The 14,769-nt window shown below is 38.1% G+C and overlaps 1 protein-coding gene across 1 annotated transcript; it reads right to left on the reverse strand.

Annotated features, from left to right (window-relative positions):
• Positions 1 to 50: 50 nt before the first annotated feature.
• LOC145491835 (UBX domain-containing protein 7-like) lies at positions 51 to 14,717 on the reverse strand. Its single transcript, XM_081471112.1, has 11 exons — positions 14,242 to 14,717; positions 13,385 to 13,449; positions 12,602 to 12,670; positions 11,282 to 11,391; positions 10,846 to 10,992; positions 10,240 to 10,330; positions 4,164 to 4,217; positions 3,630 to 3,697; positions 2,400 to 2,856; positions 2,000 to 2,079; positions 51 to 1,675 (listed from the first exon to the last, which is right to left on the reverse strand). Exons 1-11 carry the CDS (start codon positions 14,469 to 14,471, stop codon positions 1,517 to 1,519), a joined length of 1,530 nt encoding a protein of 509 aa, XP_081327238.1. The 5' UTR covers positions 14,472 to 14,717; the 3' UTR covers positions 51 to 1,516.
• Positions 14,718 to 14,769: the final 52 nt, after the last annotated feature.

Raw genomic sequence — 14,769 nt, forward strand, 5'->3', positions numbered from 1 at the left:
TTACCGAATACTATTTAAAAATGAATTTCTTTTGTTTCAGTTTAGCTTTAAACCAAAAATATCGAGCCGCAAACTTTTTCCGTCTGATAGCAGCAAAATCAGGCCGAAAATAAGCCCCCGCAAAATACTGTTCAGAAATTACTATCGCAACGCAAAATAATGAGAAAACTACACAGTGTTGAAGAAAAAGGCCTTTTAATGCAATATCATTCGATAAACATCAAAAAACTGCCGAAGCGATTAAAAAATAAAGTTTCAAATGTTGCATACTAAATTAGATGGAGCGTTGGAGCTGATTTTAAAATAATTATTTCTCAAAAGTCCAACGCTGTTGAAAGCAATCACAGTGATGAATTAGACATTGGAGGGATACACATCACGTCTCTGGAAAAACATTTTTCGGCCAAAGTATATTGACCTTGTACAAAGCGTTCAAAGTTACCGTGTTTACCGTTATCCTGCTACTTCGGCGAAACACTTTTCTTTTGCCAATACGGCCGTGGATAGCGTGTTAAACGTCACTTTAAACCTTGCTAGGCATTCAAAGACCATCCTGAGTAGAAGGATGTAGAATTGAAAGAGAAAGGAAGATGAAAAATACGCAGAAAAAGAAAATAACTCGAAATTACAGTCTGCTAACGAAAGTTGAATCTGGAAAATGTCGTCGTGTGACAGCGGCCGGAAAAGTTTGCGGCTCGATATTTTTGGTTTAAAGCTAAACTGAAACAAAAGAAATTCATTTTTAAATAGTATTCGGTAACCTCTACTTGGGAGATAAAAATCGGCCGATTTTATTTTTTAGCCGGAAATCATCGGTCGTTTCTTAGGCGCAGGGCCTCTTAAGCAAACCACGACGACAACGGCAACGAGAACGCCACCAAACAAAAGGTTTTATGAGTAGAACAATAGCTGTGCACGTGCGTTATAAATCTTTGTACTTTTCTTAGCCGCCCTCTGTACAAAAGCAACGTGAAATGACTAAGTTCTCGCTACTTTGGAGAACGTGAACGACAGCGGCTAATTTTTCGTATTTTCTTTTGGAATTGAACGCTGGCATTACATATTTTAGCTTGAGCAAGCTCTGACACCAATAGGCGCACTAAGCAGATCTAGACGATTGTGAAAACCGAGGCTAAAATGTAAATTCATACCTTACTACGCGTTGGGTTGGCGTCGCCGTCGTCATTGGCTCTCTATGCTCAGAAGCGACGGCCCAGTGAGCTTTCTGAAGTGTACGGGCATAGAAGAAAAGAGAGGCACAACATAGTGACAAAATATTTAATTCTCTCTCTGAATTACCTCCCTCTCTCGTAATATACGTACTTAACTGGAACATACTTGCGTAATCATTTTACCTTAAATGTACAGATCTACATGTTTCTAACGGTATTTCTTGCCGACTGGCGGATGTTTGGCTCGCTGCTTCGAGAGGGTCTGTGAAATCTTCGAAAGCCTACAGTCATGTGCACTCATGGCATATGCACTCGCTTTCAGATTCAGTATGCTTTTAACCCTGTTATCTTTCTTGGACAAACACGGTTTCTTGCGGGAAAAGACCCGCTGACTTGAGAGTCGTCCCAAAATCCAAACACGTCAATTTCCTCCGCGGAAAGTTGGTAACGAGTTCAAAGCGTTCATTGGGATATCCCTCTTTCTGTACGAGTAGGACGAGCTCCTATAAAAACCAACAGAACAGTACTCTTTACAATATCTCCTACACTGGAACAAAAGCTAAGATAAAGTCATCTCTGATGCAGGCGGCTGATCCATAATGGCGATGCTTATCCCAGGTAGGGGTGAGGTTGGGGAACAGGGGGGAGGGGATCGGCACCGACCTCATGTTTCTTTTACTTCAGGATCCTGCCATTTCATTGGTGGTTCACACCTCATCACAAGATGTGTCAGTGATGTTGGAATCCCATTTAATCATCCCCCCCCCCCCCGACTTGTTCTCCTGCCTCCACCTTTATTTTAGCAAGACTTTTATTTATGAACTCACCTTTAAGGATGCTTCAGCACTCAGAGATATGTGAGTTCGAGATCCATTGGGAAAACGCACCATTATATTGCACATTGGTCCTGAAAGAAACAAAAGGGAGTCTACCTTAAATTGCCTTGTTTTTCCTCACTCTGCTCAACGATAGTGATTTTGAGAAACCATGACAGCGACAGGTATTGTATTGCTCATTAAACCTTTTGCTTAGCAATTTTGCTGTTGTGGTTTTCTTAAATTCCCTAGAACCAATCAACTCATTGCTATGAGGACACGTTATTAACACAAAGAATGTCATCATCTAGGGGAGGCTGTTCTGATCAACCAACAAAATCTCTGATGTTACGATGATAGAAATGTGTGGCACTCATTTATGAGAGCTAACATTTCGATCAGTCTCTCTTACCTGCTTGTTCCTGTGTTCTGTGGTTTGATGAATCATCTTTTTCCTCAGATGTAGAATCAGCTTCACTGACCTCTGCCTCACTTTTTTTCAATTTATTAGTTGTGTTTGTTTCAAATCCTGCAGTAGATTTTTGCTTCACAGAATTAGTACTTTTTGAATGTTCATTCTGTGATATTTCGTTGCCTTCGTCACAGGCTCTTTTTGCCTTATTAGTAGATTCATCAAAGTTTATTTCTCTCTTAACTTCCTTTTTAACAGAGGTACTTGACTTATTATTGTTCTTTTGCGGTGTTTTGCGCTCCTCCTCAGAATCCGATTCACTAAATTCCAGGTCATCAAAGTCCTCGTCTTCGTCATCATCACTGTTTTCTTCATTAAGTGCGGATGTTGTGCACGCCAGTGATGCTGCAATTGCGGCACGAAGTTGAGAATCTTCAGACGCATCTACAATAGATTCCTAGTGAAACAGAACAGAATATAGACTCATTTGAAGGACCCTGTCAATGATCTGTCAATCTTAATGAAAGACTAGCACTGAAAAAGGCAAGAATACAATGTAACCACTAACACTGTCAATTTTCGGGCTGACTGATGTTTAAATGCAAGGCAGTTTTAAAAGCTTGAAAATTTTACAAAATCTGAATGGGCAAGGGTAGATTGATGGATGGCCTGCAAGGCTTTCTATTCAACAATGTTTTCCATGTAAAACTGCTTAATCTTTTAGACTGTAATAAAACTTCTCAGTCAAAATCCACTGGTCTTAAAATTGGTATGTATCCTTACTTATTAGTTACACTCTTTTTTTCTGAAATTAACTTCCTATTACATCTGTTTTGATTGACACGTTACATGACAGGATTCTACGAAGGGATTACAGAGTAAGTGATCTTGTCCTAATCTTGAGCTACTCTCACTCATTACTGTTTCCATAACATACTTTTTAACATGACAGGGTTGTTGGCCCTGTGCAAAACCCCCAACCTGGAGGACCAGTAGATTGCTCTTTATCTGGCCTCTAATCTTCAACCTGTCTAGCATGGCTGACCCTACCAGGACCTCAGGAGATCCACTGAGCCAGCATAGCTCTCCCCAAGCCTCCCCATGACATCAAGGTAATTGTGTACTTAGCTCAAGATTCCCTCTCCCGTTTGAATCTTAAGCTTAGTACAGAAGTATTCACTCTTCCCCCTCCCATCCACATCACTCTAGTCATTGGCTGGAGTTACTTACACTTCTTCTTTTCTTGGCTGGGGGTGTGTCTCCTTCCAGGGATGGGTGTTCTAAAAGAAATGCTGCAGCTGCAGAGTAAATTAGAAAAAGTCAAACAAGATGGTACAAAAATGTTGTAGAATAATAACAACTATTCAGTGGTACTGTTTATTATGTTGTACAAGGTGGTTCTAACTTATAAGTCTGTGGATGAAACCCTAGTGTGTGACCATTCAAATGAATGCTATTGAATGAGCAGTACTTTCATGTAGTACTGTTTATTATGCTGTCCAAAGTGGTTGTATTTTTTGTGAATGAAACCCTAGTGTGTGACACTTCAAATGAAAGCTATTGAGCAGTACTGCCATGTGGTACTGTTTATTATGCTGTACAAGGAAACCCTAGGTTGTAGCCTTTCAAAAGAGAACTATTGAGCAGTATCTATTTATTCAAATGTATCTGGTCTTGACTGTATAATTACATAGTTTTTTTTCCTGTTTTCAACTTAGGCAACATGGGGAGTGAGAGAGGAAGAGAAAAGGGAAAAAAACATACCACATTCACAAAATGCCTGGGCATCCATAAAACCCCATTCAGCTAATTTCTCTCCTAAAACAAGGAATACATGTAAATATGAGCCATTTAAGCATTGACAAGGTGAACCTAATGTCCTTCATATGTGAAGAAATATCTCCCCCAATGGATAAGTTTTCCATTTAATTCAATAAACCAGTGTGAATTGAATTTGTTTAATGCAATTTAGTAAACAAAAGGGACAATGTATTATCACATTTCCAAACAATGAGAGGAAAGTTGAAAATATGGATCATGTGTACTAAAGGCATCTGCAGTCAAGTGTTGATTGATACCCTCAATTGGCCTGTGATTGACACTCGATCAACATCTCAAGCAACACTTGATTGACACCCGATCAACATCTCGATTGACGCTCCCTCAACAGTCGGTCAATCATCAGCCGAGTGTCGACCAACTCATATACATGTACATTGATCAAAATTTAGCCGACTGTTGACCAAGATGTTGATTGAGTGTCAACTGAGGTGACGATCGTGTGTCAATTAAGTGTCAATCAAGATGTTGATTGAGTGTCGATTAAGGGTATTGATCGACACTTGACCGCGGATGCCTTAAGTACACATGATCCAAAAAATATGATGGAAAACAGATTGTTTTTGGCAAAATGTGAAGTATTTTGAATACTGGTCATTTAAGAGCAGCTTCGCCTAAATATCAACTAGACTTGGAAATAGCGAAAAAATCGAATTTCTTCAAACTCGCCCAGAATGAAGCCCTACGGGCACTAGTTACAAAAATATCGTTTTAAGTTCGATAAATCAAAAATTATTTTTTTCTGCAATTTTTTTCGATTCGATGCTCCAAATCGGCCAAAATCCATCGAAAATGAGTGGCATATTCAGAGGCTCCTAAACTCAAAAGTAAAAATCTTCATTACAAGCTGATTGCACGTCGTGTTTGTACTTCCTTTTTTGTCTATTTAGAGCTTAATAGATTGTGATTTGATTAGAACTTAAATATTTGACGAATTTTCTAAATTAACGACCCAAGACAGCTTTACAAGACGTCTACATTTAGCCTATTTTCAAATGCTAAAAAGGTGTTCTGGTACACGGCTTTTCCCAAAACGACTAGTTTGGTCTGAAAGAGCATTGTTTCTTCTTCAAATTAGTGAAATAAAATTTTTGGGTAAATAAAATCGCGAGCGCTGAGATAGCGAACTAAATGCAGCACTTCTTCCTGAAAACGTGACCTTTGACCCGAACGTAACGAAACCAGTTACTGCAAGAAAACCCGGAAGAAAAGCAAACGCTTCGTTATTTTGAAACAATTTCTAGTGATATCTCTCCGAAACCATGATTGCAAGAAACTATTTCCAGATATGAAATGATACAGGGTCAAAGAAGGAGCTTAAGGGCGCATTTTGACACAATAACTTTGTTTGCTGAGAATTTAAGTCAATGACCGCTAACGAATTCCAGTAAAATTTGCAAACTTGAAGTATGTTAGCCGATACTTACCTGAATATTTATATTTATAGAAGAGTCGCCTTCTAGGATTAACCTTCAAAAGAAGCTGGACCCAGATTTGGAAACCTCTAAAAGAAGAAATGTTTAATATTCCGTGACCTGCCCGATGCTATAAATTCCATGCGCATGCCAACCGCATGTTTGTCGTAAAACCAACTGAACTCCACTGACAGTTTCCATGGGCAACCCCAAAATAAACAATCCCCAAAAATGTAAAGTGAAATTGGCCGTCTTCATGAACAGTTAGAAGCTAGAGTCAAGTTCCATTACCTTTAAAAAGTGCTTGATTTTATTTGTTTGCGTCGACTTTATTCACTACTCTCACATTCGAATGCCGTGAATCGGTCACGCCAAAACAGTGCAGACCGTGCAGACTGCAGACACTTGTTTGGGCTTTTCATTGTGACTCCTTTTTTTGGGTCTAGTTACAAAATAGCGGTAAATATATCTGAAAGTTTGTCATTTATCCACAGGCTGTGCAAGCGCAGTGTTTGACCTTTGATTCAATAGAGAAACGCGTACAAGACTTTGTATGGGAAACTTACTCAGTCTGCACGGTCTGCAGTGTTTTGGCGTGACCGATACTACGCAGTATTCGAACGTGACAGTAACTACTGAGTGAACAAAGTAGAATCAAGCACTTTTAAAAGGTAATGGAACTTGACTCTAGCTTCTGACTGTTCATGAAGACAGCCAATTTCACTTTACATTTTTGGGGATTGTTTATTTTGTGGTTGCCCATGGAAACTGTCAGTGGAGTTAAGTGAGTTTTACGACAACCTTCCGGTCGGCATGTGCATGGAATTTAAGCTAATTTATGGCAGCGGGCAGGTCACGGAACATTAAACATTTCTTCTTTTAGAGGTTTCCAAATCTGGTTCCAACTTCTTTTGAAGGTTAATCCAAGAAGACGACTCTTCTAGTAATATAAATATTCAGGTAAGTATCAGCTAACATACTTCAAGTTTGCAAATTTCACTGGAATTGACTGCAATTCAATTCTCAGCAAACAAAGTTATTGTGTCAAAATGCGCCCTTTAGCTCCTTCTTCGACCCTGTAACATTTCATATCTTGAAATAGTTTCTTGCAATCATGGTTTCGGAGAGATATCACTAGAAATTGTTTCAAAATAACGAAGCGTTTGCTTTTCTTCCAGGTTTTCTTGCAGTAACTGGTTTTGTTACGCTCAGGTCAAAGGTCACGTTTTCAGGAAGAAGTGCTGCATTTAGTTCGCTATCTCAGCGCTCGCGATTTTATTTACCCAAAAATTTTATTTCACTAATTTGAAGAAGAAACAATGCTCTTTCAGACCAAACTAGTCGTTTTGGGAAAAGCCGTGTACCAGAACACCTTTTTAGCATTTGAAAATAGGCTAAATGTAGACGTCTTGTAAAGCTGTCTTGGGTCGTTAACTTAACAAATTCGTCAAATATTTAAGTTCTAATCAAATCACAATCTATTAAGCTCTAAATAGACAGAAAAGGAAGTACAAATACGACGCGCAATCAGTTTGTAATGAAGATTTTTGCTTTAGAGCTTACGAGCCTCTGAATATGCCACTCATTTTCGATGGATTTTGGCCGATTTGGAGCATCGAATCGAAAAAATTGCAGAAAAAAATTTTTTTTGATTTATCGAAATTAAAACGATATTTTTGTAACTAGTGCCCGTAGGGCTTCATTCTGGGCGAGTTTGAAGAAATTCGATTTTTTCGCTATTTCCAAGTCTAGTTGATATTTAGGCGAAGCTGCTCTTAAGTACACTACAAAGAGTTAACAAAGTAGTACAACTGTGAAAAAATATGCTAATTAAGGTGAGATGTTCCAGATTTGATTTGTATATGTAATAGGACTACATGCTGTCCAATTTGGAAATAATTGGATGAAAAAAATTCCGAGGACAGCCAAAATTGGACGAGGCCGCAGGCCAAGTTGAATTTGGCTGTCAGAGGAATTTTTTGAATCCAATTATTTCCAAATTGGACAAGCATGTAGTCCTGTTACTTAAAGTGCCACTGAAACCAAATTTTCGTATGTGAGATTTTTGCTTAGTAATAAAGTTTCAACCTTACTTGGAAACACTGCAGACTTTTTTTTTGCATACAGTAAGTGAAAACTGCTTTTTCAGCAGTTCAAAGTTGGCTGGTTAAGCCCAAAATTGGCGGCCATCTTGGCACGGCCAAAACAGCCTAGTGACATCACTGGTTGTATTACTCTCATGCCGCGCTGAAAATTTAGAGTGATTATGGGAGAAGAGAATACTGTTCAAAGCCCCCCCAAAAAACATCTTAATGACATCTCAGAGCTGTAAAGCAGATAATAACAGTAGCCTTAGACATGAAGAGGTCAAGAGTTGATCCTGGGACTTTTCAGTCTATTTAATTGGATATTTGCAGGATATTTTATGTAAGCAAGCAAACGAGTGGGAGTTCTTAGATTGCAAAATGATCGGGACTCTTGGCAAAATGGCCAGCACTCAATTAAACAATATCTACACTCATAAAGTAAAAAAGACATGAAAACAAGAGAAAGCGGCTTTTGAAAATATTATCCGGAGTTCTGCTGCACGAATCGCAGCAACAACGCTTCGAGTTATCGAGTCGCTTTGCTTCGAGGAAACCGGACGCTTTGTGAGTTTCACCGCGGACGAGATTGTGTCACAGTGACCCTTAGTCCAGTTGTATCTGCTACATCCTACAAGTTATCACAACAGCAACAATTTAGGAAACCCTCTTCTTTTATATGAGGGAGTGAATTTAAACTATAAAGGTAAACTAAGCTGCCATAACCCTACAGGTTTGTTTTCAGGAAACAAGAGAAAGCGTGACAATGTCGGCCCCGAAAGGTCATATATGCAAATTGGTTCAAATTCTGTTTAATAAACCTTCGAAAGGAGTGTAAACTAGTGACGTTTTAACCAATTGCTTTGAACTTGGATACTATTAAATGAAGATCATAGACATAAGTATGTGCTAAAGAACTCAAAGTAATCCATCGGCCGTGAAATATTGCAATTGGGAGATACGTGCCAAAGAGAAGCGAAATTCCCGCTTTGTTTACACTGATACGTATGCGGCGATATGGCAAACCCCACTGCGGATCACAATTTTCAAAGATACATTTTGTCTACCACAAGAACTCTCACTTATTAGTATCATAAAAAGATGCCCTCTGTGTGCAAAGAAGCACTCGACTCAAAGCTTGTGGACCGTTAATAACTTCGTGATTGTGTGGATGGCTGATGCGCTTGCGGCTTGTAATGCAGTAAAGTTGCCGAGGATATATTCGAACCTTGTTAATAGACCTTAGATAAACGTGAGAATTCAAATTTCAGAACCAGGCTGAAAACAGACGACGAAATATCGTGTTTAGGCTTCAGGACGTGATATAAAAGTTGCCACACTCGTCTTCGAAATATCCAATCGAGTACTCAAGATGTTCGAAAAGTATACTGAGCTGTTCTAATCTGTAGCATTTATTTTGGTGAATCTACGCTCTTTGGCGCCCTCCAACGTTTATGATGTGTATTTCCTGTCAAGGCTGGACAGAAATTACAAGGTAGAAAACTAGCAGGTATGACAATATGAAGAATGAACTTGCATAAATCAAGTGAAAACAAGAGAGAATCTATAGCGCTTCTCGCGTGAATACAACCAGTGACGTCACAAGGTCCTTAAACTCGGTTCCAGAGCCCGGACACAGTTTTGCTCCAAAAAGTTGATTTCAGTAGCTAAAAAAACCACTTTCCGTTAGGATTTGACAGAAATAAAGTTCACCATTATTTTAAGCATGTTTGAAACTATAAACTGGGCTAATAAAAGAGAGTACGAAAATTTCGTTTCAGTGGCACTTTAACAATTATTATATAGCTCGTGAGGTAATACAGCTTTGCAAGGAAAACTACAGCAACTGTCTCTGAAGAAAAACAGACTGGGCCCTTGATCTTTCGAAACTTGGGAAAGCTTTGAAAATATCTGGTGATCTTCGGAGATCACCAGAGATTGTCACAAGTCTTCGGAAATCTTGGGAAGTGTTTGGGTGATCTTCGGAAATCTTCAGAAGTGTTCGGGCGATCTTCAGAAGTACACAAGTGATCTTTAGAAATCTTTGGAGATGTTCGGGTGATATTCGGAAATCCTCGGAAGTGTTCGGATGATCTTCGGAAGTCTTTGGAATTATTCAGGTGATCTTTGGAATTCTTCGGAAGTGTTCGGGGGATCTTCGGAAATCTTCGGGATTGTTCGGGTGATCTTCGGAAGGTTTTGTGTGGCCTTCGATAATCTTCAGAAGGTTAATAGCTTAATTTCATTGGTTGAGACAAACTGTCCTATTTTTTCCCAAATTGGACAGTTTCTGCATTTTAACTCAAAGTCCTTATTGAAAACTGTCCAAATTAAATCCCAAATTGGACAGTTTTCAGAAATTAAAGGATAATAGCTGTGCTGACAATACTGGATTAACTGACTGCTATATAATTCAGATTCATATGTCTATGATTTCTGATCTGCCACAAACCGTCTGAAGAGGTTATACTTGAATGTACAACAAACTGTCATCAAGGTTACCTGTCCTTGGATCAAGTACTGCCAGATATGGGTACGACGTCACATGATAAAACTGAATAAACCTGTCTCCTTCGTTGCTGTCTCTGTACACCTAAGAAATTTTATTAAATTACACTTGTTGGTGAAATAAATGCCAGTCAAGTTATAAAATTTAATATTTTTGATAACAATTCCTCCACTATAATTGACAGCTACTCTCTGGCTAACTTTGAAACAAAGCTAGGGATTATACAAAAAAATTCTAAATAACAGTATATTTCCTTGGACAGGGTTTGCTCATGTTTGCACGAAAATGCTTGGGAGACTTGTGACACGAAACAAACAGGATCTGTAGTGATTATCCCTGAACTTGTTTTAAAGGAATGAATAACCTGGTTACATCAGGTATGTCCAGGATTGAATGCTAATGAGATTCAAATTCCTTATGATAAGCATCACAAAGTGTCCTCATTGGTAAAAAGTCACCAAAACACACACAATTGTGTAAAATTTGAAGTAATATGAAAATGTCAAATAACCATGCCAAAGATGAGGTACTAATTAAACAATACTTGCATTCAATCCTGGACATAAGTGGGTTACATAGACATTAAACGGTGCCCAAACCTGCCAGAGAACAAAACGCTCCTTGATAATATTTCTAACAGCGTCATTACTCCATACGTCCCTGTTCAACTGTTGACATGGAAATTCTCGTACATCTTGCACATTTACTAATAGCCACTTACTGTGATGCTGTCCATCAACCTTTGCCTGGAAAATAGAGTGACTGAGATATGATTTCTCTGTGAAATATTATTTGGCATACTGTTAATTAAGAAGACAGGTGGTAAAAATAAAGAGGCGTCTGCAACATTTCTATTCTCGCCCCCCCCCCCCTAAAAGTCCTCAGATTACAAATTAAAACCCAAAAAGCCAACAGTTGTTCACATTTCCTTAACACAATTATACCTGATTACACCCCCTGAGACTGGTAAATAATAGTTGTAGAAAAGATGACCCAGTAAAGAATGCTTGAAAGTCATTTATTTTGTAAACTTACAGTCTCAAATGTCCCTTTATGCAGAAGATCTATTGGAGGTCGGAATAAATCATGTAATGTCTTTTGCTTTCCTGTTGGCACAGACACATTGCTTCTACCTTCTTGCTGCCCTAATTAAACAAATAAAAAAAAAACCTCAGTCACTGACTAATCAATGAAGAGGTCTTGTCTGACACAATCTGTTGGCATGAAAGAAACCATAACAAGAGACAGTCCTTGGCAGGGTTTTAAACAGAATTGGAAAAGTATCTGACCAAAATCTCCAAAAGGGCCTGCTCAAATGGGTAATTTATAAGGCAACATATGAAAAATAAAATAATTTACTATAGAAAATGGCCATCCACAAGACACCTGGACACCCATCTAGCTAAAAGCCTGGTCCTTGGTGAAACCCTAAAAGGGGGTATCAATAGCAACATGTTTTCAATGATCTTCAAGGATGTTTGCAAGTATCTTTTGCAATGTTATTTATGATAACTGGGGATCTTAACCCTTGGATGTACAGTACAAGCAAACTCATACCCCCACCATGGTGGAAGGGAGGGTGGGGGTGGATGGAGCCCCTCCCCTGGGTTTTCATTCTTTTAAGACAGTGCAAATTAAAATTACATTATAAGTAGATAGCCCTGAGCTTGCTCTACAAGATGACACCATTAATGTTGGTTATGATGTCATGTGATATCAAATGACCTCATATGACATGCCATCTTGGATTTCACTATTTTCTTAAAAAGTCAAGAAATACCAGAAATCAAACTAGAATGGTTATGGAATGTGAACATTCATCAATTACTGTAATTTGATGAAGAAAACTGGAAAACATAGAGAATTATGTGAAAAAAGTTAATTTTTGGCCAGATCTACACATGAAATTTGCCATACTGTAACCTTGGCAACGTAAAAAATCATGGACTCTCAATTGACATATCAAAATTTCCGCACTATTGAAAGTTTCAGCCTCTTAGATTAGATTGTGTTTCAAAACTTTTAAAAAACCTTATGGAGGGGTGGCATCCACTCCCCTACCTCCTTGTGCATCCAGGGGTTAATAAAACTTACCATGGATTTTAAAGGATCTTCAAAATTATAGCCAAGTAAGATCTTCAAGGATCTTACCACAGATCTTGAAAAGCCTTCATTGATCTTGCGACCAAAGATTATGTAAAAGATCTTTGAAATGTGCTTATCTTTAGGGATAATAAAGAGGTCTTCCTTTAAGATCCTGCAAAGCTTTTAACCAAGTAATCCCACTCTTACATTTTCTAATAACAAGATACAGTGATTTTTAAAACTGAATGACCACTCCATCCTGCAACTTACTTGCTTCGGCTTGGAAATCCCTGAATGCATCAAAGACTGATTTTGCCTGCCGCTTTCTTGTTGGATATGCTGTCAGCAGAATAAATGGGTATCAAATATCTTGCTATCAAAACAACTTTCAATTGATATACACAGGCCAGTAACGTGCAGTTCCAGAAAATATCCATACCTTGCCTATGGAAGGGATATTTTCCTAAGACCCCCTCTCCACCCCTCTGAAAACTCCAATTAAGCTTCAAACATTCGTTTAAATATTTTGGTCTTACAGAACCCCCACCCCACCCCCAGGAAATTCCAATCCCTTCTATAGGGGGAGTATGGATATTTTCTGGAACTGCGCATTGTATTTCAATTTATTTTTGTTAAAAAGAAATCAAGAACTTTCTTCGTACCCTGATGTATAAACTGGTATTAGTCTTACAACTGGCAGGTGATCGTTACATGTCATATGTGATTAACTAAAATGTTATATGTGATTTTCAGATTGATGGGAGTGAACCTTATGACTCCTTTGACCAGTAACAGTTGAGAAAAACTCTACATAGTCGAAGTCAATGTCTGGAGATGCTCCTTGGAAATTGGATGTTTTCTAAACTGAAACATATGCTGATGCCAAAGTTTCCAAATGTTGATGCAGTTGTGTAAGTTGATAGATAAAGTATAATTTCTAAACAGAAAGACACACTAGTTTTGTAAATAGCCCTTGAACACAGTCAGTATCAACTACACCATGAATACATTATGCATTGTACAGCATCCAAATTACAAATTTAATAAACATACCTTGATATGGTTCCACTAAAATACCTTGTGTCTGAGGGATAGGTGCTCTTATGTCATCTCCATCCCTTATGAATAAATAATTTCAATTTCTTATTAGAGCTAAATAATTTTGTAAATCAGTGAAACGATACCTCATGTCTTCAAACTCATTATCTTGCCAATAGTGGTCACAGAGGTGAAACTTGATATTTCCTAGTTAATTTCAATTATCTTTACTTATCAATGTACCTGGTCATGTTTTTGGGAACCGATATGCACCCAGCATTATTGCAAAGTCTGTAATGATAGCTGTGTTGGAAATGACCAAAGGGGGACTTATACCATGTATAAATAATCAGTGTTGTAACAGGAAGTAAGTATGAATGATACACCTTGTTTTGTACACCAAGATTTAAATTTGAAAGAAACAGGCTTTTGGTTACAAATCAGGGCACACACATTTAAACATGATAAGGATTTATACCAAATATTATTCTTCTAGCAATAACGGATCAGATTTCACAAAACCTTTAGTCAATAAATGCTAAACTGATATCCATAACATTTTAATTATTTGTTCTAGAATAAAAATAATATAAGCTTTAGTATAAATTTTTTTCCATTTTTCCCCTAAATAACATTAATAAGAGACCATCTACTTTTTTCATTTATTTGAGCTTTGTTTTTAAAGAATATGTCAAAACCATTTTATAGTTAAGCTTAAAATGACACTTCTGAAATCGATATGATCGTGTAATGTCTAAGTTTCCATCAACGTTGCTTTTCACCTTTTTGCTTAGCCTCCTAAGAGATCAGGCGAGTTTTGTTACGAATACTAACTATGATAACTATTACAAACATTAGAAACCATAACTTACGGGTGAGAATTGTTACTGGTAGAATTCGAACCAGCTGTACGGCTTGGTCCTGCTGTCGAAGAATTGGCCATTAATTCTGGAGCTTCGCAGGAATCTAAGTGCATTTCGATTGCCATTTCTAAGTTTCCATTACAAGCTTCAAGCAAGGACCTTGCGATGTCTTTGGAGGCACCCGTAACATTAACAAACTGAGAAACAAGACTCGCGGGTATTTTTGTTCTGGCCGCCATCTTGAACTGACCACTGACTAAACGAGCGCGGGAAACTGTTTCAACCCTTGGACGTAAAGTTGAAAATTGTCGTGACAAGTTTTGGCTGCAAATATTCTTACAAAAAGCAAACCATAACTCCTAATGGTTATACCTGCTTTTCCAAATTAATTCTAAAGTGCACTAAACTGTTTTAAATGATTTTCGACTTTTTACGTAACAAAGTAATTGAAATTAAGCTAATTTCCCCCCCTACCCTGACAGAAGATTTGTGTTCTCAAGCAAAAAAACGAGGAGGCCTGAAGAGAGAGTTTCGCGT

The sequence above is a fragment of the Orbicella franksi genome, chromosome 7 (genome assembly GCF_964199315.1).
Source record: "Orbicella franksi chromosome 7, jaOrbFran1.1, whole genome shotgun sequence".
NCBI classification, from domain to species: domain Eukaryota; kingdom Metazoa; phylum Cnidaria; class Anthozoa; order Scleractinia; family Merulinidae; genus Orbicella; species Orbicella franksi.

Excerpts from the sequence above, each read along its gene's own strand:
- LOC145491835 (XM_081471112.1), bottom strand. The coding sequence starts at position 14,471 with ATGGCGGCCAGAACAAAAATACCCGCGAGTCTTGTTTCTCAGTTTGTT. Across the intron at positions 2,857-3,629 it reads CAGCCAAGAAAAGAAGAAGT|GAATCTATTGTAGATGCGTC; the intron begins GTAAGTAACTCC and ends CTGTTTCACTAG. Across the intron at positions 1,676-1,999 it reads GTGCTGAAGCATCCTTAAAG|GAGCTCGTCCTACTCGTACA; the intron begins GTGAGTTCATAA and ends TGGTTTTTATAG.